The sequence below is a fragment of the Ornithorhynchus anatinus genome, chromosome 21 (assembly GCF_004115215.2).
Source record: "Ornithorhynchus anatinus isolate Pmale09 chromosome 21, mOrnAna1.pri.v4, whole genome shotgun sequence".
NCBI classification, from domain to species: Eukaryota; Metazoa; Chordata; class Mammalia; order Monotremata; family Ornithorhynchidae; genus Ornithorhynchus; species Ornithorhynchus anatinus.
In genome coordinates this window covers 317,324-345,282 of record NC_041748.1, presented here as the reverse complement: position 1 = coordinate 345,282, position 27,959 = coordinate 317,324, and the positions used below count along the sequence as shown (strand labels likewise).

General features: G+C 68.3%; 2 protein-coding genes across 3 annotated transcripts; both read left to right on the top strand.

The window, feature by feature from the left end:
- The first annotated feature begins 3,861 nt into the window (after positions 1–3,861).
- On the top strand, positions 3,862–9,765 carry FAM83C (family with sequence similarity 83 member C). The gene is made up of 4 exons (XM_029049541.1): positions 3,862–4,653; positions 7,441–7,608; positions 7,828–7,952; positions 8,523–9,765. The coding sequence occupies exons 1-4, from the start codon at positions 4,132–4,134 to the stop codon at positions 9,655–9,657; spliced, it is 1,950 nt and encodes a 649-aa protein (XP_028905374.1). The 5' UTR covers positions 3,862–4,131; the 3' UTR covers positions 9,658–9,765.
- Positions 9,766–10,493: 728 nt separating this feature from the next.
- EIF6 (eukaryotic translation initiation factor 6) lies at positions 10,494–22,821 on the top strand. 2 transcript variants are annotated; one of them, XM_029049450.2, is made up of 7 exons: positions 10,494–10,595; positions 19,257–19,368; positions 20,309–20,394; positions 20,734–20,909; positions 21,594–21,770; positions 21,905–22,086; positions 22,595–22,821. In XM_029049450.2, the coding sequence occupies exons 2-7, from the start codon at positions 19,262–19,264 to the stop codon at positions 22,602–22,604; spliced, it is 738 nt and encodes a 245-aa protein (XP_028905283.1). In that variant the 5' UTR covers positions 10,494–10,595; positions 19,257–19,261; the 3' UTR covers positions 22,605–22,821. The 2 variants fall into 2 exon arrangements, with proteins under 2 accessions (XP_028905283.1, XP_028905282.1); XM_029049449.2 differs by having other exon boundaries at positions 10,496–10,607.
- The last annotated feature ends 5,138 nt before the right edge of the window (positions 22,822–27,959 follow it).

The window sequence follows — 27,959 nt, the reverse complement described above, 5'->3', positions numbered from 1 at the left end:
TCCGCCCCCGGCGGGGGAGCCGAGCCCCCGGGCCGCCTCTCTCCTCCCTGCTCCCCGAGACGCGTCCCACCCGCCTCGTCCGGGACTGCCCGGTGCCCCGCGCCCCGGAGGCACCCTCGGCCGCGCCGGGGGACCCCCTCCGGCCCGGGCAGAGGTGGGGGCGCCGGGGGTTCCCGCCGGGAAGAGGCAGGGACGGGCACGGCGGCGGAGGGGGCCCCGCGGGGTCCCGCCGGGAGGCGACGGGGACGCCGCGGGGACAGAGCCGGGCGCCGCGGGGTCCCTCCGGGGAGAGACGGAGGCGCTCGGGGGTCTCTCCGGAGCAGAGACGGGGCACCGCGGAGGCCCCGTGGGAAGACGGGAGCGCCGCCGGGTCGGAGACGGCGCCGCCGGGCCCCCCCGGGCCGAGACGGGGCGTCGTGGGGTCCCTCCGGGCGGAGACGGCGGGGGGGGCGCCTCGGCACGTCTCCACGGCCCCCGGCGGCCCGGGGCCCGGGTCGGGGCGAGTCACGCCCAGGAACCCCGTCCGGGGGAGCGGAGGAGGCGGGCCGGGGGCGGCGTTCCCCCATCCGTCGGCCCCTCCGTCCGTCCGTCCTTCCGCCGGGCCGACGTTACAGACCGAACGGCCTTTCTCTCCGTTTACCCGAGATGGTTCTGTGGCAGGGCCAGCCCGGCCGAGCGGAGGAGCGGAGGGGAGCGGGGCCGAGGGGCCGCGGGGCCGGCCCGGAGGAGCCTCCTCCCGCGCGAGCCAGACGACGGCACCCCGTGCCGGCCCCGCGGCCCGCCCGCCCGCCAGGAGTCTGCCGATGGATTTCTTTTTACCGGGGGCGGAGCGCGCGGCAGGGCAGGGTCTCCCGCGTGGAGCCGGGACTCACGGAAAAAGAACGGGGCGGGCCCGGGGCCCCGCCCGCCCGCCCTCCCTCCCGCCGACCCTCCGGGCGCCGTCGGCCGGCGCCCCGAGGACGGGGCGGGTCCGCCCGGCGACGGAGCCGGGCACCGTACCGAGCGCCGGCGGGGCCGGAGTGGAGTCGGTAGCCCGCGAGGGGCTAGCGGGGGAGATGGGCGGCGGGGGGAGCCTCCGGGGGACCGCGGCCGGTGGGGGGAGGTCGACCCGGGGCGGGGCCGCGTGCGGTCGGGGAAGGCCTCTTGGAGGAGGCGGCGGGACCCGGTGGGCGAAGACTCCCCTTTCCGGCCAGTCTCGTGCCTCCCCTCCTTACGGCGCGTGCCGTCGGTTCGGTGGGGACGACGCGCGAGGCACCGGACGAAGCGCCGGGGGAGATGCGAGGGGATCGGGCCCGACTCGGTCCTCTGGGGGTGGTCGCCGCCCCGGACGCCCCTCCCTTCGCTCTCCGGCCCCTCCGGGCGGGGCCGTGTCACCCTCCGAGTGCTCACCGCCGCTCCCTCCCTCCCACGTTCCCCTCGCCCCGCGCCCCGGGCTGCCCGTCACGCGCCCCGCGCCCCCCTCCGCGTCTCCCGGGCGCCCCCGGCCGCCCGCTCCCCTCCGCGCGCTCCCTGCTCCCTTCCCGCGCCGCGGTCCGGCCGGGGGCCGGGCGGGAGCCGGAAGCCGCCACCCCGCGGGGCGGGCTCCGGGCAGAGCGCGGGGCAGGGCGGGTGGGCCCCCGGCTTGCCGCGCCGGCGGGCGGCCGAGCTCCCGTCCCCTCCGTCCCCGTGCGGGGGGCCGAGGGGGGGAGGGAGTCACCCCGGCCCGCTCCCGCCGCCCGTCCGGTCCGCCCGCCTCGGGGCCGCCGCCGGCCGGCGCGGGGCGGCCGTGGCCCCGGCCCCGCCCGCGGCGCCCGGCCTCCCGGGCGCCCATCCGTCACCGGGCCCCGGAGCCGGGCGTCGAGACGCCGCCCGGGCCCCGGAGGCGAGTACGGGCGGGCCCGTCGGCCGCGTTCGTTTCCGCTCCTAACCACGGGTTACCGCCGAGCCCTCGCCCGCCGGGCCCGCCCCGGGTCCCTCGCCGGACCCGCCGTGCCGGCAGCCCGGTGGGGAAGGGGCTGGCGGGAGGGGGCGTGGGCTCCCCCGAGAGGTCCGGGGGGCTTCTCCGATCTGCTTAGACGACACCGCTTCCTGTTGCCGACCGTCGCGTCACCGGGGCGAGTGCCCGCTCTCCGCTGCCCTGCTCTCCTGCCCAGCTCCCCGAGGCTCCGCCCTCGGACGCCCCCCTCTCCGGTGGCCCGTTGTCTGATGCCCCCATCCTGCCTCGCCGTCCGATCCCCTTCTCTCCAATACCCCGCTCTCTGCCGCCCTCCTCGCCTGCCCCCGGGCCCGGGGGAGGAAGAGGGACCGAGGGGCGCCGGGCACGGCCCCGGGACCGGGTCGGGGGGCCGGGGCGGTGGGGCGGGAAGACCGCCTCCGATCTCGACCCCCGGCACCCTTGCCCCCGTTCGGGTGGGACCCGAGTGGCCGCGTGCCCCGGCCCCCGCTCCCCCCTGACCTGCCCCGCGCCCAGCGTGAGGACCGGGGCGGGGAGGGGGGGGGGGGGGCGCCTCTCACCGGCGGCCCCGTCCGACCCCTGACTCAGCCCAAGATAAGGTCGATAACCAAGACTTGGAAGAGGAGATGAGGGGTTCAGGAGTCCCCCGCCGGCACCTCATTACCCTCCCACGGGCCGGCGGCTTACGCGGCTCCCTGGGGCGCAGAATGGAGGGAGGGGTCCCGGTGCGGGGGTGGGGGGGCCGACCCGCCCGTCCTCCCGTCCGTCGGTCCGGAGGCGGGGAGAGGGCCGGGATCCGGACTCCCCCCCGCGGGCCCGGCCGGGCTGAGCCAGAGCACCCCTCCTCCGGCTCCCCGCCGGGGGCGAGGCCGGGCCCCGGCGAGTGGGGACGGGGGGGCGTCCCTCGTCCCCGCCGGGCTCCCAGCCGGTCGCCTGCTTCCGGGACTCGGGGTCGGGGCCGATGATTCTGCCGACCCGTCCCCGTCCCGCCCCGTCCGTTCCCCCCCCAAGCTGACCGTTCTCGACGCTCCCTCCTGGCGCTCCCCGCGGAGCCCAGAGGAGCTGCCTACGAAATGGGGTCCCTCTCGGTCCCACGGGGACCGGAGCGGGGCGTGAGATGCGGGCGCCGAGGGGTGTCGGCCGATCGACGCCTCGGGGTCCGGGCCGGGTCACTGCGGGGGGGAGGCGGGGGGGGAGAGGTCGAGGGCGGCGGACGGCCCGTGCCGGGTCAGGGGCGTCCGACGATCCGTTCCGGGTCACGGGGGGGGGGGGGGGGGGGGCGGGGGCGTCGGACGGCCCGCGTTGGGTCACCGGGGAGAGGCGGGGGCGTCGGACGGTCCGTGCCGGGTCGCGGAGGGAGTCGGGCGATCCGGTCTGGGTCGGTGAGGGAAGGTCGGGGGCACTGGATGGTCTGCGACGGGTCGCCGGAGAAAGAGTCGGGGAAGTTGGCTAGTCCACGTGTGGTCACCTGGGGAGAGTCGGGGGTCCCGGACGGTCCGTGCCGGGTCGCCGGGGGAGAGTCGGGTGTGTCGGACGGGGTGAGCCGGGTCACTGGGGAAAGAGTCGGGGACGTCGGGTGGTCCGCGCCGGGTCAACCCGAAGGGAGAGGCGTGGGCGGAGAGGTACGGCGTGACCTCCCAAGCGGGGAGAGGGGGCAGAAGGAGGGAGCCTCTGAGGAGCGTTCGTGGGCTCGGGCTGTCTTGCCCGAGCTCTCGTCCCGGACGGGGCACCGGGCCGTCGGGGGGAGCGACGGTGCGTACGAGGCCCCGCGGACCGTGCGTCGCGGAGGCCGGCGGCGCGCGAGGCCGGGCCGGTGCCCGACCGGGAGCGTCACGGCCCCGGGCGTGCGCTCGATGCGCGCGCCCCGTGTGTACCCGGCGGGTCCGCCGCGCCTCCGGCGCCCGGCCGAGGCGGGGGGCGGGCGGGCCCCGTGACCGGGGGCCGGGGGGGAGGGAGATGAGGAGGGAGGCGGGGGTGCCCCCTTGCCCCCGCGGGGCAGGGTGAGTCCCAACAGGCCGAGGAGGTGATCCGACAGGGCCCCGCCCGGCCGGGGGCGGGGGGGCGGAGCCCGGCACCCACTTAGGGCGGCGGGCGGGCGGGCCGCCCCACAGGGACCACGGGGAGGACCGGCGGGCCCGGCGGGCGCCGAGCCCGGAACCCAAGGACGGGGAGCCCGGCGGGCCTCCGCCGAAGCCCGCATGTTCGGCTGCTGGGCGGCGGGCCCCGGGGTCCGGCCCGGGGCGGCGGGGCCGCTGCGGGGCCGCGTGGAGGAGCTGAAGCGCCCGCGGTGGCGCGAGGCCTCGCCCGCGTCGCCCCTGGTGCTGCGGCACAGCGAGTCGGCCCGGTTGGCGGCGGACGCCCTGCTGGAGCGCGGCGAGGCCGCCTACCTGCGCGTGGTGGCCGAGGAGCGAGAGCTGCCCTTCCTGTCCGCCCTCGACGTCGACTACCTCGGCCGCCGGGCCCGAGGAGGGACGCCCCAGCCCCCGCCGGGCGACGAGCCCCCCGCGCCCGACGGCCCCCCGTCCGTCCCGTCGGACGCCACCTCGGGCACCTACTTCCCGGCCGCGTCGGACGCCGAGCCCCCGGACCTGGACCTGGGCTGGCCGGACGTGCCTCCGGCCACGGGCTTCGGCCCCACGCAGGCCGTGGTCCATTTCCAGCGGGACCGGGCCAGGAGCATCAAGGACCTCCTGCGCTTCCTCATCAGCCAGGCCCGCACGGTAAGGCGGGCCCCGGGCACCGCCCGGGGAGGGTGACCGGCGGGTTGGACGTGGGGGGCTTGGGGCCGGGGGGGGGGGCGGGGGTCCTCCCCTCTTCCGCCGGCGGTTTCGCCGGGGAGACGGATGGGGTCGGGCGGCGTCCGGACCTGCCGCGCCCACCCTTTCGGGGAGCGGGAAGAACCCCCGCCCCTCCCCGCCCCCCGGGGAGAAAGCGCAGGCTGCGCCTGGGGGCTCCGGGGCGTCCCCCCCGTCCCCCCCGTCCCCCTTCTTCTGGGGAGGGGGAGCCCCTCTGGCTTCAGACTCGGGGCGGGGGCCCCTCTCCGGCAGGCCGGGACCCTCGCGCCGCCTCGCCACCCCCTCCCACCCTCCCCGGGCTCTGACCTCCGGCCTCGGAGGCGAGGCCGAGCGGGGTGGCTCGGCGGGAGGGGCCCGGGCTTGCGAGTCAGAGGTCGTGGGTCCGAACCCCGGCCCCGCCGCCCGTCAGCTGGGCGACTGTGGGCGGGTCGCCTCGCTCCTCCGGGCCTCGGTTCCCCCGTCTGTGGGACGGGGGTGAAGACCGCGAGCCCCGCGCGGGACGACCCGATGACCCCGTGTCTCCCCCGGCGCTCAGCACGGTGCTGTGCGCGCAGTAAGCGCTCAACGGATACCAACACCGTTAACCGCGGGAGGGGGCCGAGCACTGTACCGAGCCCCGGAGAGAGCGCTCGGCCAAGCAGCGCGGCCCAGCGGCGAGAGCTTGGGGCTTGGGGGTCGGGGGTTCGGATCCCGGCCCCGCCGCCTGTCAGCCGGCCGACCTGGGGCAGGTCGCTTCACCTCTCCGTGCCTCGGTGACCTCGTCCGGAAAAGGGGGATGAAGACCGGGAGCCCCACGTGGGCCGACCTGACGACCCCGTATCCGTCCCGGCGCTCGGAACGGCGCTCGGCACCCGGCGAGCGCTTAACGCGTCCCCACGTCACCAGTAGTGGTGCGGAACGGAACAGACGCCTTCCCCGCCCTCGAGGAGCCGCCGGTCCAGGGGAGGCGCGGGGCCCGGCGAGGGGCCCCGGCCCTCCGCGGCCCTCCGCGCCCCGTCCATCCCGGAGACGGTCTCGGGTCGCGGCGGGAAGGACTTAGGTTAGACTTGAGGAAGAGCACGCTCCCCGTCGCCGGGGGGGACGGGGGCGGGGGGGGACGGGCCCGCCCGGGCCCCCCGGCCGGGGCGGGGGCCGCGGCGATGAGCTCACGGGGCGGGGCGAGCGCCGGCCCCCGGCGACGATTAGCATCGGGAGCCGGTTACCGCGGCTTGTCATTAGCCTCGCCGCCCCGGGGCCCGGGCCCGCCGACCCCTCCGGCCCGGCCGCCTTTGATCTCCCCCACCCCGCTCGTTACCCCTGGACCTGACTGAGCCCTCGCCGGGGCGTATACCGGGTCGTACGGGGGGCTCCCGGTCTCCCGTCCCCGTTCGACGGGTGAGGGAACCGGGGCTCAGCGTAGCGACCCGCCCGGAGTCGCGCGGCTGACAGGCGGCGGAGCCGGGATCGGAATCCACCACCCCCGCCCCCCGAGCGCGAGTACGGTGACGGACGGGACCGAGCACGCCGCCTCTGCATCCGCCGGCCCCTCCGTCCATCGGCCGAGCGACGGGATCTATCCAGGGCTGAGCGCGGGGAGGCCTGCCCTCGGGAGAGGGGGACGTGACGGTCGGAAGACCCGGTCCCCGCCCTCGGCGAGCTGACGGTCTGGAGGGGGAGGCGGGTATTAATATGATTGAATTGTGGAGATGGGCCCGAGTGTGGCGGGGCCGAGTCGGGCGGCGGGGGAGAATAAAGGAATCGTCCATTCCGAGCGCTCGGTACAGTGCCCTGCACGCGGTAAGCGCTCGATAAATACTACTGAACCAATAAAGGGAGGTGATCCAAACGCGAGGGCGAGGCAGGAGGGGATGGGAGAGAAGGAAATGAGGGCCCAGTCCGGGAAGGCCTCTGAGGAGATGGGACCCGCCACCGTCCGTCTTTTCGGAGGAGGAGGGGGGAGGGCGTCGCGGGCCTAGGGGCGGGACGCGGGCGAGAGGGCGGCGGCGGGGCGGGCGACCCGGAGGGACGGTGAGGAGGTTGGCATTCGGGGAGCCGCGGGGCCGGGCCGGGCCGGGCCGGGCCGGGGGAGAGCAGCGAGGCGAGCTGGGGCGGAGGGCTTCCAAGCCAGGGAGCCCCTCGCTTCCCCACGGGGGTCCCCGCCAGCCCCACCCTACCATCATTCCGGGCGCTTAGTACAGCGCCGTGCACGGTAGTAAGCGCTCGGTAGACGCTCCCGAATCGTCGATGGTATTAACTGAGTATTCACTGGGTACGGAGGAGCCAGGTAAGCACACGGTCTCTGTACTCGCCGGTCCCTCCCCTCCCCACTCGGCGGCTCTCCTTGCTCGCCCTCCCCCTTCTCCCTGCTCGGCCCCCTCCCCACCCCGCCGTCCCCCCCCCTCCGCCCGGCGGCCCCAGCTCCCGAGCGGGAGGGCGGGCGAGGGGCTGCGGTCACCTCCCCCCGGCGGAGGCGCCGCCGACCCCCGGGCCGAGACCTTCGGGGACCGGGCCGGGGGCGGGGACGGAGGGCACGGGGCCCGGGGGTCGGCGCGGGCCGCGGGGGTCCCGCTCCGGGGTCTCCCCGTCGCCCGAAGGCGGGCGACCGGCGGGGTCCGGAGCCGGGGAGGGGCGCCGGAGGCCTGGGCCCCGGGGAACGGCGGGTGGGACCCCCCCGCGGCCTCCCCCGGCGGCCCCGGCCCGGGCCTCCGACCTGCCGCCTCCCCGGGCCCGCAGGTGATCGCCGTGGTCATGGACGTGTTCACCGACATGGAGCTGCTGTGCGACCTGATGGAGGCCTCGGGCCGGCGGGCGGTGCCCGTCTACCTCATCCTGGGCGACGAACACCTGCGCCACTTCCTCGAGATGTGCTACAAGATGGACGTCGGCGGCGTCCACCTGCCGGTCAGGGGCCGGGCCCCGGGAGGGAGGGGCGGGGCCGCGGGGGGGGGGCGGGGGGGCGCCCGGGCCGGCCCCGCCGAAACGCGCCCGAGACGGGGACGGACGTCTTCCTCGAATCCGGGCCCGCCCCGGCCTCTTGGGCGGCCCCCCGCCCCTCAGCCCCGCCGGCCCTCGCTCCCCCCCCCCGGCCCCTGACCCCGCTCTCTCCCGGCGACGCCGTAGAACGTGCGTGTGCGGAGCGTGTGCGGGGACACCTACTGCAGCAAGGCGGGCCGCAGGGTCACGGGCCAGGCTCTGGAGAAGTTCGTCATCATCGACTGTGAGCAGGTGGTGGCCGGGAGCTACAGGTGTGAGAGGTTGGAGCCCCCCCCCCCCCCAGGGGGTGGCCGGGAGGGGGGGGGAGGGGGGATCCGGTTTTCCATTTTTCTTCTCCTCGCGGCGTCCGTTACGTGCCCGCCGTGTGCCGGGCGCCCCGCTAAGCACCGGGGCGGGTAGGAGCCAGTCGGGTTGGACGCGGTCGGGCTCACCCCCATTTTACGGAGGAGCCAAGCGACTTGCCCCGGGTCACGCAGCAGACGGGTGGCGGGGCCGGACCCGGAACCCGGGTCCCGCCGCCCCCCGGGCCCGCGCTCCAGCCGCCGGGCCGCGCCGCTCCCCTTTCTTCGGCGGCCGGACGGCCGGACGGCCGGGCGGGGGAGGACGCGGGCCGGGCCGGGCCGGGCCGGGGGAAGGGTTCTGGGGCGGGGGCGGGCCAAGATTTCTGGGACTGCGGGGAGGTGGGGCGCCAAGGCCGATCTGGGGCTTGCCCCCTGGCCTTGGCCAGCGGGAGGGTTGCCCGGCGCAGGAGGACTGGGGGTCTGACCGTGCTCTCTGTGCCCCCCCCTCCCCCGCCGGTCCGGTCGGGTCGGGTCCCCCAGCTTCACGTGGCTGTGCAGCCAAGCCCACACCAGCCTGGTCCTGCAGCTGTGGGGCCGCATCGTGGAGGACTTCGACCGCGAGTTCCGCTGCCTCTACGCCGAGTCCAAGGCGGTGGAGGGCTTCTGCGGCCCCGAGGACCCCCCGGGCCCGGGGGGCGTCCCGAGGCCCGGCCCCGCCCCGGTCCCGCCGCCCTTCGGGGCCGAGGCCCCGAGCCCGCCGTCGACGGCGCCGTCCGGCGCCAGCCTCGCCAGCGTCAGGCGCTCGCCCCTCCTCGGCGGCTCCGGCTACCGGGCCCCGCCGGGGGAGCCGGGGTCGGGGTCGGGGTCGGGCTCCCCGGGCCGGGACCGCGGCGGGGCCCTCGGCCTCGGCCGGCCCGGCCCGCTGAGCCTCGGCCTCGGCCTCGGCCTCGGCCGGTCCGCGCGCCCGCCGCTGCACCGCAGGCTGTCGGACCCCGACCGCGGCCCCGCCCCGGGCCCGGCCCGGCGCGGCCCGCCCGGCGCCTGCCGGCGCAACCTGGAGAAGATGGGGGCCTCGCCGTGGTCTCGGTCCTCCCCGGCCCTCAACCGCGAGGGCGGGCCCGGCCCCGCGGCCCCGCGGGCCTCCCACCTCCCGCTCGCCTTCCCCCGCGGCGGGGAGGGTCTGGGCCGCCTCCCCGAGCACGGCGGGAGCCCCGGCCCGCCGGACGCCCGGAGGCCGGCCCTCGGGCACGCCCAGCTGGACCTCGCCGCCCGGTACCCGCCGGCGCCCGGGCCCGCCGCGGCCGGAGAGCCGCTCCCGGACGAGGGGCGGCCCGGCCCGGGCCGCGGCCGGCCGGACCTGGTCGCCAAGTACCGCCGGCCGGAGGGCGGGGCCCCGGGCCCCGGCTCCTGGGGGAGGCCCCGGGGGGACGAGAGGCGGCCGACCCTGGGCCACGGCAAGCTCGATCTCATCACCGAGTACCGCCGGCCGCGCGGCGGGAAGAAGAGCCCCGAGCGGGACCCCTCCCCGGGCCGGGTCCCCGGGCCCGGCGGCGAGGCCGACCCCGACGGGTTCTCCGAGGAGAAGCGGATGACCCCGGGCCACAGCAAGCTGGACCTCATCACCAAGTATAACAAGTCCAAGTTCAAACTCATCCGCAGCCGCTTCGAGACCTAGCGGGCTCCCCGCCCTCCCCACCCCGGACCGCGCGGGACGCCCCCGGCGCGCGCTCCCCCGCCCCTGGCGCATCATAATAACGTCGCTGTGTGTTAAGCGCTTACTGTTGATTCGTTCAGTAGCGTTTACTGAGCGCTCACTATGTGCAGAGCACCGGACCGGGCGCCTGGGATGGACACAGTGGGTAACGGAGACAGTCCCTGCCCTTCGACGGGGTCTACCGCGCGGAGCCCTGTCCCAGGCGCCGGGGGAGATCCGGGGTCACCGGGTTGCCCCCCCCCCTTGAGGCTCACAGCCTTCATCCCCATCGGACAGCCGAGGTCACCGAGGCCCAGAGAAGTGAAGCCACCCGCCCACGGTCACCCGGCTGCCGAGGGGCGGAGGGGGGATTCGAACCCGTCACCTCTGCCGCCCAAGCCCGGGCTCTCGCCGCTGGGCCGCGCTGCTTCTCGGAGCACGTGGTCTCCAGGCCCCGCGCTCCCGTCCCCAGCGCTAGCCTTCCCGCCCCAGCACGTGGTCCACAAGCCCCGCCCCCCCGGCGCGCGGCGTCCCGCCCCGAGGCGCGCGCGCTCTTCGGCCGCTGAGCCCCGGCGCGTGCGCTGCCACCATAAGCCCCGCCTCACGGCGCGCGCTCCCCCGACCCCTTCCCCAGCGCGCGCCGTCCCGCCCCGATGCGCGCGCGAGCGCGCGCTCTTGGGCCGCTGAGCCCCGGCGCATGCGCCCTCCCGCCCCCAAGCCCCGGCTCCCCGCCCCCTCCGGCGCATGCGCCCTCCCGCCCCTAAGCCCCGGCTCCCCGCCCCCCCCCCCCCCGCGCATGCGCCCTCCCGCCGCCTTGCACAGAGGCCTCCTGCCTTCCCTCCTCCTCACTGAGCGTTTAGCGGGCGCAGAACCCTGTGCTGAGCGCCGGGGTCAGAGCAACAGGACGGTTGCAAGCGAGTGTGAGTGCCAAGGTGGGGCTGCAAGAGCCGGCTCGGGGCGTGTGCGCCGTTGGACGCGAGTGGGAGGAAAGCGCGCGTGGGGGCCTCCCCACCCGGGCGCCGGTCAGGCCTCACCTCCCTCCACGTGGGAGATGCCCAACTGTCCGTGCCCAGCGCCCAGTGCAGCGCTGTGCACCTAATAAGCCCTCAATAAATACGACGGAAACAAAGTGTGCGCCAAAATGGGACGGCCTTCCCACCCCCGTCCGGGACCAGTGGACAGGAATGGTCGAGCACGTCGTGCCTCCTCTTGCCCCTCTTGAGAAGCAGCGTGGCTCAGTGGAAAGAGCACGGGCTTTGGAGTCGGGGCTCGTGAGTTCGAATCCCAGCTCTGCCACTTGTCGGCTGTGTGACTGTGGGCGAGTCACTTCACTTCTCTGGGCCTCCGTTCCCTCATCTGTAAAATGGGGATGAAGACTGGGAGCCCCACGTGGGACCCCCTGATTCCCCTATGTCTACCCCAGCGCTTAGAACGGTGCTCGGCACCTAGTAAGCGCTTAACAAATACCAACAGTATTATTATTATTATTGGGTGTTCACCGTCGACCTGCCAAAGGGCGCCCAGCACCGGGCCAAATCCGGGCTCAGCGGAAGGGACGCGAGCGGAGAAAAGAATAAAGGCCACCCACGCTGTGTCCCGCCAACGCGGTGTCGGCCCCCTCCCGACGGACAGCATCCTCGTAATGGTAATGTTGGTATCGGTTGAGCGCTTACTCTGGGCAGAGCACCGTTCTAAGCGCTGGGGGAGACACGGGGGAATCAGGTGGGCCCACGTGGGGCTCACCGTCTTCATCCCCATTTTCCAGATGGGGTCACTGAGGCCCAGAGAAGTGAAGTGACTCGTCCACAGTCAGATGAGTGGCAGAGCGGAGATTCGAACCCGGGACCTCTGACTCCCGAGCCCGGGCTCGGCCGGCCACACAGGCCGTGCCTCCATCCCCGCTTGACAGAAACCACCGTTATTGTCGGCTCCGCCACTTGTCAGCTGCGTGACGGTGGGTCTCCGTGACCTCATCTGTCAAATGGGGGTGAAGACTGCGAGCCTCCCGTGGGACCACCTGATTCCCCTGTATCTTCCCCCAGCGCTTAGAACGGTGCTGTGCACATAGTAAGCGCTTCGCAAATACCAACATTATCATCCCCGGGGACAGGCAGGCCCGGGGTTCTGGACGTGCGACCCGGAGCTGGGGACGGAATCGATGGGGGCGGCCCCCGGACCCCCACGCACGTCGGTCGGCCTCTTCCTCCTGGCAGCGGCGCAACCGGGATTCGAAACCGTGGCCTCTGACTCCCAAGCCCGGGCTCTTTCCACCGGGTCACCCTGCTTCCCCTGGCAGGCCGGGCTCCCTGAAGATAAAATGGCATCTGTTCAGCGCTTACGATGTGCAAAGCACGGTTCTATGCGCTGGGGGGTTACCTGGTGATCAGGTTGTCCCACGTGGGGCTCGCCCTTTTCATCCCCATTGGACGGATGAGGTAACTGAGGCACAGAGAAGTGAAGTGACTCGCCGAAGGTCACGCAGCTGACCGGCGGCGGAGCCGGCATTAGAACCCGTGACCTCCGACTCCCAAGCCCCGGCTCTTTCGACCGAGCCCCGGGCCGGGGGTTTCGACCCAGGAAGGCTTTCCGGAGCAGGCGCGGGGAGCTGGGTGGCGGGGGCGTCGGCCGGGGAGGCGTGTGGGGACCGGGCGAGCCGTGACCCGGAATGGAGGACCACTGGAGGGTCCCAGAAAGACGGGGCGCACGCGGGGATGTGTGTACACCCGCAGGTCTGGATGCACACGGGTGTCCACTCCCCCGCCCGGAGCCACACACGCAGATCGGGTGTACGCACCCACGGCCGCGTGCACACGGACCCAAGGGCACGTAGACATATCGGGTGGGAGTACTAATAATAACGTTGGTATTTGTTGAGCGCTTACTAGGTGCCGAGCACCGTTCTGAGCGCTGGGGGAGATACAGGGTCATCAGGTGGTCCCGCGTGGGGTTCACACACTTTTAATCCCCATTTTAGAGATGAGGGCACTGGGGCCCAGAGAGGTGAAGTGACTCGCCCGCGGTCACACAGCTGACAAGCGGCGGAGCTGGGAGTCGAACTCGTGACCCCTGGCTCCGAAGCCCAGGCTCTTTCCACTGAGCCGCGCGGCTTCCCCAGGTGGGGAGATGGGGACGGGGGATGCGAGGGGATAGTAGGGGATGGGGGCACTCATTCGTTCATTCAGTCCTATTTAGTGAGCGCCTCCTATTGTGCAGAGCGCTGGACCAAGCGCTTGGAAGGTACAATTCGGCAACAGCTAAGACACCATCCCTGCCCGGCGAAGGGCTCACACCCCGAAGCGGGGAGACGGACAGCAGAGCAAAACAGAACAAAACACCACCATCAAGAGAGATCGAATCAAGGAGCTGTACACCTCATTAACAAAATAAATGGGGTAATAAATAATATATACAAATGAGCACCGCGTGCTGAGCGGAGTAGGAGACACTCCTACTGTGGGGGCTGACTTTTTTTATATAGTGGTTGTTAAATGCTTACTAAGTAGCAGACACTGTACTGAAGGGTGGGGCGCATTCAAGATAATCAGATGGTTCACAGTCCGTGTCCCTCATGGGGCTCACAGCTATAGGCTCATTATACAGATGAGATGACTGAGACCCAAAGAATTGAAGCGACTTGCCCAAGGTCACCCAGCAGCAGGCACGGGGCAGAGCAGGGATTAATAATGTTGGTATTTGTTAAGCGCTTACTATGTGCAGAGCACTGTTCTAAGCGCTGGGGTAAGACACAAGGGAATCGGCTTGTCCCCCCAATGTCCCCATTTTGCAGATGAGGGAACTGAGGCACAGAGAAGTGACTTGCCCACGGTCACCCAGCTGCCAAGTGGCAGAGCCGGGATTCGAACCCATGACCTCCGACTCCCAAGCCCGGGCTCTTCCCACTGAGCCCCTCCGGCTCTCAGAGCTGGGCTCTTTCCGAGCTGCCTCGGTGGCTTCAGGCATTTGGACTCTAGGAGGGGGCAAATTTCAGCCACCCGCCTCATCCCCAGCGGGGCTCGGTGGAAAGAGGCCGGGTTTGGGAGCCAGAGGTCACGGGTTCGAATCCCGGACCCGCCGCCTGTCAGCTGTGTGATCGGGCGAGTCACTTCACTTCTCTGGGCCTCAGTTCTCTCATCTGGAAAATGGGGGTGAAGACTGTGAGCCCCACGGGGGACAACCTGATCACCTTGAATGCCCCCAGCGCTCTGCACATCGTAAGCGCTTAACAAATACCTCCGTTATTCTCATCCCGCTGCGCAGGGTGCCATCACACGTGGGCACGTTAGCGCTTTCTTCGATCTGTGCCAGGCGGTGTGCTTGGTGCTGGGGTGGATACAGAAGGATCCGATCAGGGACGGTCCTTGGCCCACTCATTCCTTCCTTGCTTCATTCCTATTTATTGAGCGCTTACTGCGTGCAGAGCGCTGTACTAAGCACTTGGGAGAGTTCACTATAACAATAACCGGACACGTTCCCTGCCCACTTTGAGGTTACGGTCCGGGGGAGGGTGGAGACCGATAGAAATAGAAATAAATCAAGGATGGATATGTCCTTGATGCTGTAGGGCTTGGAGGGGGGGGGGGGGGGCGATGAGTAAAGCAGCGTGGCTCAGCGGAAAGAGCCCGGGCTTTGGAGTCGGAGGTCATGAGTTCGAATCCCAGCTCTGCCGCTCGTCAGCGGTGGGACCGTGGGCGAGTCACTTCACTTCTCGGTGCCTCAGTGACCTCATCTGGGAAATGGGGATGAAGACCGGGAGCCCCACGTGGGACAGCCCCATTCCCCCGTGTCTACCCCAGCGCTTAGAACGGCGCTCTGCACATAGTAAGCGCTCGACAGATACCAACATGATTATTAAAGGGAGCGAGTCAGGGTGACGCAGAAGGAAGTGGGAGGAGAGGAGAGCGTGGTCAGGGAAGGCGTCCTGGAGGAGATGGGCCTTCAGTGAGGCTTTGAAGAGGGGCGAGTCGGGGTCGGATTTGAGGAGGCGCGACTCGGGCGAGCGGGCGGCGCTGAGACGGACGAGATGGAGGGGCGGTGAGGAGGTTGGCGTTAGAGGAGCCAAGCGTGTGGGCCCGGTTGGGGTAGGAGAGTGGCTCGGTGAGGTAGGAGGGGGCGAGGGGATCGAGGGCCTGCAAGCCGATGGTGTGGAGTTTCTGTTTGATGTTCGCCGCGGAAGTGGGCAATAATACTAACGGTGGTACTTGTTAAGCGCTTACTGTGTCCTGAGCGCTGGGGGGGATACAAGGCGATCAGGTTGTCCCACGTGGGGCTCCCAGGCTTCATCCCCATGTGACAGATGAGGTCGCTGAGGCCCGGAGAAGCCAAGTGACCTGCCCAAAGTCACCCAGCTGACACGCGGCGGAGCCGGGATTGGAACCCATGACCTCTGACTCCCAAGCCCCGGCTCTTTGCACCGAGCCGCGCTGCTCCTCCTGGAGGCCGTCACTGCAGGGTCTCGACTAAGCCCCCCTTTCTCCTCAGCTCCCCCTCCATCGCCCCAACTCGCTCCCTTTGCTCTATCCCCCGGCCCCACAGCACTTGTGTACATATGAACGTATCTGTAAATCTATTTATTTTCATTAATAAATACCTGTTTACTTGCTTTGACGTGTGCATATCTATCATTCTGTTTATATTGACGCTGTTGACGCCCGTGGACTTGTTCTGATGCGTCTCCCCGCTTCTAGATTGTGTGCCCGTCGAGGGCGGGGATCGTCTCTTGCTGAACTGTACTTTGCAAGTGTTTAATACGGTGCTCTGCACACGGTAATAATAGCAGTAATAATTCTAGTATTTCATTCGATCGTCTTTATCGAGCGCTTCCTATGTGCAGAGCACTCTACTAAGCGCTTGCAACCGTTCTAAGCACAGGAAGCGCTCAATAAAGACGATCGAATGAATGAAACCCGGCCTGGATGCCCCCGGGGGGGATCCTAATAATAGTAATGTTGGTATTTCATTAATTCGATCGTATTTATTGGGAGCTTACTATGTGCAGAGCACTGTACTAAGCGCTTGGAATGTACTATCTGGCAAGAGACGATCCCTGCCCAACAACGGGCTCGTAGTCTAAACGAGCGCCAACTAGGTGCCAAGCCCTGTTCTAGGCGCAGGGGGAGGTGCAGGGTGATCAGGTTGTCCCAGGTGAGGCTCACGGTCTTGAGGGGCAGCGTGGCGCAGTGGAAGGAGCAGGGGCTTGGGAGTCGGAGGTCATGGGTTCGAATCCCGGCTCTGCCGCTCGTCAGCTGACTGCGGACAAGTCACTTCACTTCTCCGTGCCTCAGTTCCCTCCTCTGTAAAATGGAGATGAAGACTCGAAAGCCTCACGTGGGACGACCTGACAAATACCAACTTTATTATCATTATTATTCACCCCCAATTTACAGAGGGGGCCACTGAGGCGCCGAGAAGTCAAGCGACTCGCCCCAGGTCACACGGCTGACGGGCGGCGGAGCCGGGATTAGAACCCACGACCTCCGACTCCTAAAACCCGGGCTCTTTCCCCTGAGCCGCGCCGCTCCCGTTTTACAGATGAGGGAGGCTCTCGGGGTCTCAGTGACTTCTCCACGGTCACCGGCCGCTCAGTGGCCGGGATCAGATGGAGGACAGGCCTCGTCCCACTCGTTCGTATTTATCGAGCGCTTACTGTGTGCAGAGCACTGGACTAAGCACTTGGGAGAGTTCAGTATCACAGTAAACGGACACGTTCTCCTGCCCACGTGGAGGTTGCAGTCTGGGGGCCGGGGAGGCCAGGAGCAGCTCTGGGGGGGGTGAGGATGGGAGGACTCCTCCAGGCCGGCCCGTACACTCCGCTCGCCGCCTCACGGTCCCCCTTCGCGCCCGGCCCGCCGTCGACCCCCCCCCCGGCCCGCGTCCCGACCCGGGACGCCCTCCTTCCTCCCATCCTCCAAACTAACTCTCTTCAGCCCTCCTGAGAGCTCACCTCCTCCGGGAGGCCTTCCCAGCCTGAGCCTTCCCTTCCCCTCTGCTCCTCCTCCCCGTCGCCCCTTCTCCCTCCCTCTGCTCTTCCCCCTTGCCTGTCTGTACAGATTCTCCATCGCTCTATTTATCGTGTTCGTGACGTATCTAGATCGACGATCCTGTTGATCTCGGGAAGCAGCGTGGCTCGGTGGCAAGAGCCCGGGCTTGGGAGTCAGAGGGCGCGGGTTCGAATCCCGGCCCTGCCGCTTCCGGGCTGTGTGACCCGGGGCCAGTCGCTTCACTTCTCAGGGCCTCGGTGACCTCATCTGTCAAATGGGGATGAAAGCTGTGAGCCCCGTGTGGGCCGACCTGATCACCTTGTATCCCCCCGGCGCTTAGAACAGTGCTTGGCACATGGTAACTGCTTAACCAATGTCACCATCGTTATTATTATTATGATTGAGGGCACTGACGCCTGACTACTCGTTCGGTCTCCCCGCTTTGGATTGCGAGCCCGCCGTGGGCCAGCGACGGTCCGGATCCGTGGTCGCATTCCGAGCGCTTAGTCCAGTGCTCTGTGTGTAGTAAGCGCTCAGTAGATGTGATTGAATGAGGATTTGTTGCCGCCCTATCGATTTGGTGAAGGAGGAGCACGTCGCCTCGATTCTGTTTCGGAGTCAGAGGTCAGGAGTTCGAATCCCAGCTCTGCCACTTGTCAACTGTGTGACTGTGGGCAAGTCACTTAATAATAATGTCGGTATCTGTTAAGCGCTTACTATGTGCCGAGCACCGTTCTAAGCGCTGGGGTAGACATAGGGGAATCAGCTCGTCCCACGTGGGGCTCCCGGTCTTAACCCCCATTTTACAGATGAGGGAACTGAGGCCCAGAGAAGTGAAGTGACTTGCCCACAGTCACACAGCCGACAAGTGGCAGAGCTGGGATTCGAAGTCACTTCACTTCTCTGTGTCTCAGTTGCCTCATCTGGAAAATGGGGATTAAGACCGTGAGCCCCACGTGGGATAACCTGATTCCCCTGTGTCTCCCCCAGCGCTTAGAACAGTGCTCGGCACATAGTAAGCGATTAACAGATACCAACATTATTATTATTATTATTATTTATCTGGACGCTGTCGTCTTGATCCATTTCGCTCTGCTGCCCGTCCCCCCGTTTGGACCGCCGGCCCGTCGTGGGGCGGGGAAGCGGCGTGGCTCAATGGAAAGAGCACGGGCTTGGGAGTCAGAGGTCATGGGTTCGAATCCCAGCTCTGTCACTTGGCAGCTGAGTGACCTTGGGCAAGTCACCTCACTTCTCTGTGCCTCAGTTCCCCCATCTGGAAAATAGGGATTAAGACCGTGAGCCCCACGTGGGACGACCTGATCGCCTCGTATTCCCCCCCAGCGCTTAGAACGGCGCTCTGCGCCTAGTGAGCGCTTCACAAATACCAACATTTTCAGTATCATTCTCTGTGCCCTCAGTGACCTCCTCTGGAAAATGGGGATTAAAACTGTGAGCCCCACGTGGGGCGACCTGATCGCCCTCGTATCCCCCCAGCGCTTAGAACGGCGCTCTGCGCCTAGTGAGCGCTTCACAAATACCAACATTATTATTAATTCTACCCCAGCGTTTAGAACAGTGCTCTGCACCTAGTAAGCGCTTAACAAATACCAACATCTGCGAAATAGGGATTAAAAGTGTGGGAGCCCCACGTGGGCCCACCTGATTCCCCTGGATCTCCCCCAGCGCTTAGAACGGCGCTCGGCACCTAGTAAGCGCTTAATAATAGTAGTTGTTAAGCGCTCACTAGGTGCCGAGCGCCGTTCTAAGCGCTGGGGTAGAATTAATAATAATGTTGGTATTTGTTAAGCGCCTACTAGGTGCCGAGCACCGTTCCAAGCGCCGGGGGAGACACAGGGGAATCAGGTGGGCCCACGTGGGGCTCTCAGTCCTCATCCCCATTTTCCAGATGAGGGAACTGAGGCCCAGAGAAGTGAAGTGACTCGCCCACGGTCACCCAGCTGACGAGTGGCGGAGCTGGGATTCGAATTCATTCATTCAATTAATAATAATAATAACAACGGTGGTATTTGTTAAGCGCTTACTAGGTGCCAAGCACCGTTCTAAGCGCCGGGGGAGACACAGGGGAATCAGGTCGCCCCAGGTGGGGCTCCCGGTCTTCATCCCCATTTCCCAGATGAGGGAACTGAGGCAGCGAGAAGTGAAGTGACTCGCCCACGGTCACCCAGCTGGCAAGTGGCAGAGCCCGGGGTTCGAACCCATGACCCGTGCTCTTGCCAGTGAGCTTCAATAGTATTTATTTGAGCGCCTACTATGGGCAGAGCACTGTACTAAGCGCTTGGAATGAGCAAGTCGTTTGCTGTGCACAGAGGCGGCGCTTAACCGGTGTCTTTATTATTATTATTATTACTGCTGCCCAGGGGAGGCGCTCAGTAAATAGGAACGAGTGAATGGATGCAGGAGGAGGAGGAGGAGGAGCGAGCGAGCGGAAGTGAGGCCCGAGCGGAAGAGGAAGCCTGGGGGGGAGAGGCGGGTGTGGTTCCTCGTGGGGCAGGACGTTGGGGCCGTTTGCTGGGGGGGTCCTCGACGTCGTCCCCCCCACCCCCCCGACCTCTGACCTCTGCCCCCTGCCCCCCTCCTCCCCAGGCCCCATGGCGGTCCGGGCGTCCTTCGAGAACAACTGCGAGGTGGGCTGCTTCGCCAAGCTCACCAACACCTACTGCCTCGTGGCCATCGGAGGCTCCGAGAACTTCTACAGGTGCCGGGGACCCCCGGGGGGGGACACGGGGGGCGGAAGGAGGGACCCGGGAGGAGGAGGACACCTCCGGGGTCCGGGCAGAGGGGTGACGCCCCCCGGGGCCCGGGGCCCGGGGGGGCAGAGGGATGGCACCCCCCGGGACCCGGGCAGAATGATAACGATACCGATGTTGGTATCTGTTAAGCGCCTACTGTGTGCCGAGCGCCGTTGTAAGCGCTGGGGGGAGATCCAGGGGCATCGGGTGGTCCCACGGGAGGCTCCCGGTTCATCCCCCTTTTAATAATAATGTTGGTATTTGTTAAGCGCTTACTATGGGCGGAGCACTGGTCCGAGCGCCGGGGTAGACCCAAGAGAATCGGCTGGGCCCACGTGGGGCTCACGGGCTTCGTCCCCATTTGACAGATGAGGGGACCGAGGCACAGAGCAGTGCAGTGACTCGCCCACAGTCCCACAGCTGACGGGGGGGGGGGGGGGTAGAGCCGGGATTCGAACTCGTGACCTCTGACTCCCAAGCCCGGGCTCTTTCCACTGAGCCACGCTGACAGAGGGAGGACCCCCCCCCCCCCCCCAGGGACCTTCACTCATTTAGTCGTGTTTATTGAGCGCTGACTATGTGCAGAGCACTGGACTAAGCGCTTGGAATGGACAGTTCGGCAGCAGATGGAGACCGTCCCCGCCCCACTGACGGGCTCACGGTCTGATCGGACGGACAGAAGACAACAGAATCACAATAAGTAGAATCAAGGGGAGGGACAGCTCATTAGCAAAATAAGTAGGGTAATTAAACTGGGCGGGGGGGCAGAAGGACGACCCCCCCCCCCCCGGGGACCTGGGCAGAGGGAGGACACCCCCAGGCCCCGGGGAAAGGGCCGAGGGGGCAGCGGGAGGACCGCAGCCCCCGGACCCGCGGAGAGACGTCGGCCGCCGTGTGTGTCCGCAGCGTTTTCGAGGGGGAGCTGGCCGAGACCATCCCCGTGGTGCACGCCTCCATCGCCGGCTGCCGGATCATCGGCCGGATGTGCGTCGGTAGGTGGGTCCCCCCCGTTCCCCCCCCCCCCCGCCTCGGGAGCCGGGGGACGCGCCCCCGTCGACCCAGCACCCCCTCCCCGCCAAGCACCCGCGCACACGGGCGATCGGTCCCCGCCGTTGACCGAGCCCGTACCGCGCGCGGCGCGTTGCGTCGAGCGCTCGGGAGCGTACGGCGTAACGGCCCGTAGCGCCCCATCCTCGCTAAGCCGGAAGGCACCGCCCACCCCCTTCGTGAGGACCGGGGAGCCCCCCCACCCGGCCAGCAGCCGGGGCCCCCGTGGCGTCCAAGGGAGGAGCCCTCGCCCGGGGTCACCGGCGCTTCTCCGATCCCGCCAGGGAACCGGCACGGCCTCCTGGTCCCCAACAACACGACGGATCAGGAGCTGCAACACATCCGCAACAGCCTTCCGGACGCGGTGCAGATCCGCCGCGTGGAGGAGCGGCTGTCCGCCCTGGGCAACGTCACCGCCTGCAACGACTACGTGGCCCTGGTCCACCCTGATTTGGACCTGGTGAGGGGCGGCGGGCGGGGGGGCCCCACCCGGGGCCGCGTGGCCTTCGGGCGAGCGGGAGGGTGGGGTCGGAGGTCGGTCGGCCGCGGTGGCCCGCCGGGCGAGGAGGAGAAGCGGCGTGGCCCGGGCCTGCCGGTCGGAAGGACCGCCTCCTCCTCCCCGCCCTGCCGCTTCTGTGTTCCGTGATCGTGGGCGAGCCGTTTCGCCTCTCTGGGCCTCGGTTACCTCTCTGGAAAATGGGGATTAAAATGGCCCCGTCTGGGACGGGGGTTGGGTCCGACCCGACCGGTTCGTAGCCTGGCACGTAATAAGCCTCTAAGGAGATGCCGTTGCAAAACAGGGGCGGGCCCGCTCCAGCTAGCGACGGGGCGGGGGGCCGGGCCGGGCGGAGGATCGGCCGTCGGAAGGTTCTGGGGACCGGGAGGACCGTCTGTGAAAGATCGATTAGCCCGCGGTCTTTAGCCCACAGCCCCTGCTCGGGAGGGTCCGGGAGGGTCGGCGGACGTGATCTCTCCTCGAGAAGCTTCCGGTCTGACGGGGGAGATGGGGCACGGAGTAAATGGCCCAGTAGGAGGAGAGAGCTCACGGAGTCAAGCGGGAGAAACGCCCAGGCCCGGCCTGCCCGTGAGAGTCCGGGCCGGCGCGCGTCCGCGCGTCCGACCTCCCGTCCGTCCGTCCATCTAGGAGACGGAGGAGATCCTGGCCGACGTGCTCAAGGTGGAGGTGTTTCGGCAGACGGTGGCCGACCAGGTGCTGGTCGGCAGCTACTGCGTGTTCAGCAACCAGGGGGGCCTCGTGCACCCCAGGACGTCCATCGAAGACCAGGACGAGCTGTCCTCCCTGCTTCAGGTCCCTCTGGTGGTAAGCGTCCTCCCTCCCCCCGTCCCGGGGCCCTCCTGCCGTCGTCATCCCCCCGCTCCAGCTGGCGGTCCCCTCCGGAGGTGGGCGGGGGGATGCGCCGAGCCCCTCGAGCCCCCGCCCCGGCGTCTCCGCAGGCCGGCACGGTGAACCGGGGGAGCGAGGTGGTGGCCGCGGGCCTGGTGGTCAATGACTGGTGCGCGTTCTGCGGCCTGGACACGACCAGCACGGAGCTGTCGGTGGTGGAGAGCGTTTTCAAGCTGAACGAGGCCCAGCCCAGCGCCATCGCCACCACCATCAGGGATTCCCTCATCGACAGGTAGGTCCCGCCCGGCTCCGCCCGCCTCTGCCCACGCTGCCCTGCCCGGCTCTCGTTATCGTAATCGTAGCGATCAGGGGGACTCCTTAAGCGTTTACCGTGCGCCGGGCACCGTCCCAAGCCCTGGGATAGAGTCGAGTTAAATCGGGTCGCACACGGTCCCCGTCCCGCAGGGAGCTCACGCTCTTAATCCCCGTTTTCCGGCCGAGGGGACCGAGGCCCAGAGGAACGGAGCGACTTGCCCCAGGTCACGCGGCAGACACGGGGCGAGGCCGGGATTAGAACCCAGCTCCTTTTGAGTCTCGGGCCCAGGCTCTAGCCACTGAGCCACGCCACCCTGCCCGGTGGGAGGGTTGGGGGCACGGAGTGGGGGCGGAAGGACCACCCCCCGGACCGGGGGGTCGCGGGACGAGGCCCCCTTGGGCTAGTACAGGGGTGAGGGGCTGGCATCGCTCACGTGTGTCTGCTCCTTGCACACGCGTACACTTTTTTTTTTTTTTTTTTGCAGCCTGACCTGAGCAGGGCCACGGGCCTCCTGCTGCCCCTCTTTTCCGGCCGCTGTACCCGGACTGAGCAGCACCCCCTCCTGCTCCGGGCCTGGCGGTCGGCACCCCTCCCCCACGGACCCCCGTTGTGGTTCGGGTCGGCCGAGGAGGGGAGCGGGGAGCTGGGGCTTTGGGATCCAGCGGGTCATCGCGTCTGTCTCTGTCTTGTAAAACGTCCCGGAGATCCGTACCGGCCTCATCTCGCCTCTGCTTCGCCGGCCTCCCCCGGGCCGAGCTCCGAGCCGCCCTCCCCGGGCTTCGGGGGGCGGGGGAGGCGGGAGCCGGGGGGGGCGGGGAGGCCAACCTCGGGCGGCTTCGGCTCCCCCTTCTCCGGCCTCGCTCCCCAGCTGCTCCGCCCCTCCCCGGCCCCGGGTCCGGGAGTCAAAGCCCCCGGTCCCTACGGAGAGGGGCCGCGGTCTGGGTGGCGGAGGGGGAGAGCGGGTGGCTCCCTTGGGGCGCGGGGGGCCCCGGAGGTGTGGTGACCAGGGTGGGGGCTGTGCCGGGGAGTCGTCGTGGAGCCCGGCGGGGCCGGGACGGGGGCCGGACCCTGCCCCTACGCACCCTCCCGCCCCGGGGGTGGTCACGAAGTGGGGGTTACAGGTCGGGAAGAGTGGGGAGTTGGGGGCCGAAGGGGCGCGGCGCTTGGAGCGCGTTTGGTGCCGGGATCCGTCTGGACCGGGAAGATGACCCAGGCGCTGGCAGCCGAGGCCCAGAGAAGTGAAGTGACCTGCCCCAAGTCGCGCAGCTGACAAGCGGCGGAGCCGGGAGTAGAACCCACGACGTCTGACTCCCGAGCCCGGGCCGTTGCCACTGAGCCCCGCCGCTTCTCATCCCGTAACCTGTGATCGTGAGCCGGCAAGGGGCGGCCCGAGGGGACCCAGGCGATGTTGTGCGGGCGGGCCCCGGGGTGGTTGGGCGGGGGAGCGGAGGCGGGAAGACGGTGAGGAGTCCTTCCGCGGGTGGCAGAGTGGCACCGTGGGCCGGTGGGGGCCGGGGCACGGGGCGAGCTCGGGGCCTCGGCCTAAGGGACCGGATGAGCGACCGTGCCCGCGGGACCCCGGCCCCCGCGACGGGCCAGGCCGGTGTGAGCTGTGCCCAGTCCCCCTGCTCCTCTGCCGGTCTCCGTCCGGTGCCCCCATCTGTCCTCCTCACCCCTCCGGCCGCCCCCGGCACCCCTGGTCCCCGGCATGCCGGACCGGGCGCGGCGGGCGGGATTCTATCGTGGCGGCGGGAGGGCTGGACGGGGGTGGGGACGGGGAGGGCCGGGGCCCTGGGAGAGTAAGGTAGGGGGAGAGAGCGTCCAGGTGTCAGTGTGTTGCGCCCCCGTGCCCAGGGAAGAGCTTGTGATCACTCGGGGCACAGGTGTGAGTGGACTCACCTGGTTCCCTCTCTCTGCGGGGGCCGGGGGAGTCAGGCTGGCCCTGCGCCAAGCCGAGCGGACTCCCCGGGGTGGGGGCCGTGAACTCCAACGCGCCCATACGTACACACAACGCTGCGGGGGTCAGCGTCCCCAGATCCCGGCCTGGGCCGGCGGCTCAGCTCCCCGTACCCGGAGCTCCCTCGGGGAAGGGATGGCGACTTCCGACTCCGCTGCAGTAGAATCTCCCAAATGCTTAGGCCGGTGGTCATCCCTGAGGCCTCGGTTCAGGCCAATGGGCAGAAACAGACTGAGGGGCCTTTGGCCCAGCGTGGGTGTGAGATGCCCGTATGGGTGGGGAAGGGGTCCCTGCCCGGTTCATGCCAAGGGCCACCTGCGTGTCCCCCCACCCTCCAACCTGAGGCCACCGGCGACGCCCGCCCCGGTCCCGGCTGCCGGTACCACTGTCCCCTGGGGCCCGCCAGGGCCAGGGCGAGCACACGGTGCCCGGGATGTCACCCCTGCGGGGCCTGGTCCGGAGGGGTCCGAGGGCGGGGCCGGCCGGCGCTCACCCTCTCCCTCCGGGCCCGGATGGCTTCGCGTGCTACCGTCTGGCCATCGGTCCGGTCGGGCCGAGCGCCCCCGGGGTCACTTGGGCAACCGCTGGTCTTGGCGTCGGTGGCTTTGGTCGTTGATGGATCTCCAGTACGTCATTCGAGTTTCAGTCTTGCAGCCGCCCCCTGAGCTGAGCTGAGCCGAGAGATCTTCGGGCCGAGTCCGCCCAGCCCCCGTTCTCGAGCTGGAAGCGAGGGTCCGAGCAGGCCGGGGGGCCGGCCCACCCCCTGGATGGGTCCGGCCCTGGGGTTGGCACCCGTCTGGGTGTGGGGGCCTGGGCAGAGCAGCCCCAGGTGGCCTAGACAGGCTGTGAGATGCAATTCTAAATCAGTCACGGATTACGGTATTTGGTAAGGGTTTACCATGTGCTAAGCGATGTACTAAGTGCTGGGGTAGGTCGGGCACAGTCCCTGTCCCGCTATGGGCTTCATAGTCCAAGGGAGAGGGGCAACACCCATTTCACAGATAAGGAGACTGAGGCACGGAGAATAATAATGATGATGGCATTTGTTAAGCGTCTACTACGTGCAAAGCACCGTTCTAAGCGCCGGGCACTGTTTAAGCGCTAGTGAAGTGACTTGCCCGAGGTCAGGCAGCAGACGAGTGGCCGATGAATGAGTGAATGAATGGTATTTATTGAGTGTTTACGGAGGCCCGGGCACTTGGGAGAGTACAGTGTATCAGACTTGGTAGAAAGGCTTCCTGCCCACAGCCTGTCAGAGCTGGGATTAGAACCCAGGTCTTCTGCCTCCCGGGCCCCGGCTCTTCCCACGAAGCCAAGCTGTCTGCACAACCCGCCCCCAGAGAAGCAGGGTGGCTCAGTGGAAAGAGCCCGGGCTTGGGAGTCAGAGGTCATGGGTTCGTATCCCGCCTCTGCCACTTGTCAGCTGTGTGACTGTGGGCGAGTCACTTCACTTCTCTGGGCCTCAGTGACCCCATCTGTACAGTGGGGATTAAGACCGTGAGCCCCACGCGGGACAACCTGATTCCCGTGTCTACCCCAACGCTTAGAACAGTGCTCTGCACATAGTAAGCGCTTAACAAATACCAACATTATTATCACTGGGCCTGGCACAGAGTGAGCACTTAACAAATGCCACGATTATCATCCTTTTCCCCCAAACCGGTTCGGACCAGAACGACCATCCGCGGGTCAAACGAGGGAACCCTGCACTTCCAGGCTGCCCCATCCCGTGGGAGTTCAACGGGACCGCCCGCCGGGAACGCTCCCGGAGGACGTAGGCCCCGCGGGCCCGGGTTCGGGGTGGGCCGAGCCATCTCCCGACTCAGGACCGGCCGCCGACCTGGCGGGAACGGCCGGCGGTGTCCGGGAGCGGGTGGGAGGGCTGGGCCGGGGTCGTGGGTTGACCCTCGGACGAGGTGCGGGAGGGTTGGCGCCGGGTGGTTGAGGGGCCTGGTGGGCCAAGAGGCCCATCTCAGCCCACCTTGGGGCCACCTGGGCCAGCGGGGACCTGGCGGTCGGGAAGGCCCGCCCGGCAGTGTTAGAGAACTAGGCCTCCGTTGTCCCCTGGCCATTCTTTTTATTCCCCCCGGATCTGAGCCGGTGACGGGAACCGTCCGGCCCCCGCGCGGAGATGGCGTCGTCGGTCAGGAAGGGTCTGTGGCCCAGGGTCGCAACGCCGTGCCCTCCTAATCGGACGGCGAAAGTTTGGAAATCGGCATTACTAGCTCGTGCTGTGGGTGAGAATCGTTCTCCACGGCTGGCAACCCTGGCCCAGGCGCCCCACTAGGCTCCCGTCTAGACTGCGAGCCCGTTGTCGAGCAGGGAACGTCTCTCCGTTGCCGGATCGTCCGTTCCAAGCGCTTAGTACGGTGCTCCGCACGTAGTAAGCGTTCAATAAATACGATCGAATGAATGATGGAGGATGAGGTGGGAGAGGCTCAGAGCTGCAGGGTCAGGTCGGGGGGGGGAGTGCAGGGGGCTGGGTGGGTGTATAATAATGTTGGTATCTGTTAAGCGCTTACTCTGTGCAGAGCACCGTTCTAAGCGCTGGGGGAGACACAGGGGAATCAGGTTGTCCCCCGTGGGGCTCACGGTCTTCATCCCCATTTTACAGATGAGGGAACTGAGGCCCAGTGAAGTGACTTGCCCACAGTCACTCAGCTGACAAGTGGTGTATCCACATCCCGGGTTGGGGAGGGGACACTGGGACCCCCGACCCTCTTTGGAAAGTGTTTCCAAGAAATATCTGCCGGGGAGGTGACCCTTCGATGACGTGAAGGGGGACCCGGAAGAACCCGCGATGTGGAGTCAGGGGCAGGCACAGGTGACAGACGGGCAAGGGGTGGAGGACAAGGGGAGAGGAGGAAGGGGAGGAGGGGGCCGGTGAGTGGGAGAGGGAACTAGGGAGAGGAGAATGAGGTGGGGAGGGAGGAGGAAGAAGGTTGGGTTTATCTTTTATTCTGAATGGTATTTGTTAAGAGCGTAGCATGTGGCCGGTCCTTCCGACTGCCAGGCCTGGGCCCTATCCACTAGGCCACGCTGCTTCTGTCCAGGTGGAACAGGTGGGGCGGGGGCCGGCCGTCTGTCCACCCCGCCGCGGGCCCGGAGCCGGTCCGGTAGAAGGACCCAGCCCGGGGGGCCTTCGGCATTAGGCCGGGGCCCGGCGCGGGGCCGTCGGCAATCGGCGCCTAGTCTGCCGTGTGACCCCGGGTGAGTCACTTCACTTCTCTGTGCCTCAGTTCCCTCCTCTGTAGTATGAGGATTAAGACCGTGAGCCCCGTGGGGGGCAGAGGCCTTGTCCGACCCGATTGGCCTGTTCCCCCCCCCCCCCCTCGGACCGAGGACGGGACGGTACCTGGGCCGCAGTAAGGGCCCGACCCGTCCCATCGGGCCCGTCATGAGTTCTCTAATGGGGGCCGGGGGCCCAAAGACTCGGGGGAGGTGGCCGGCAGGGGCCGGCCAGGGCCTGGAGCCGCGGGGCGGGAGGTGCTCCGACCCTGCGGCGGCGGCTCTCCCGCCTTCCTGCCTTCCTTTTCTCCCTCCCTCCTTTCCTTCCCTTCCCTTCCCCTTCCTTTCTTCCTCCCTTCCTTCCTCCCTCCTTTCCTTTCTCCCTCCCTCCCTTCTTTTCCCCTTCCTTTCTCCCTTCCTCCCTCCTTTCCTTTCTTCCACCCTACCTTCCTTTCTTTCCTCCTTACTCCCTCCCTCCCTCCCTCCCTCCCTCCCTCCCTTCCTCCCTTCCTTCCTTCCTCCTTCCTTCCTTCCTTCCTTCCTTCCTTCCTTCCTTCCTTCCTTCCTTCCTTCCTTCCTTCCTTCCTTCCTTCCTTCCTTCCTTCCTTCCTTCCTCCCTTCCTTCCTTCCTTCCGGGATAGGGACCGTGTCTACCCCGGGGCTC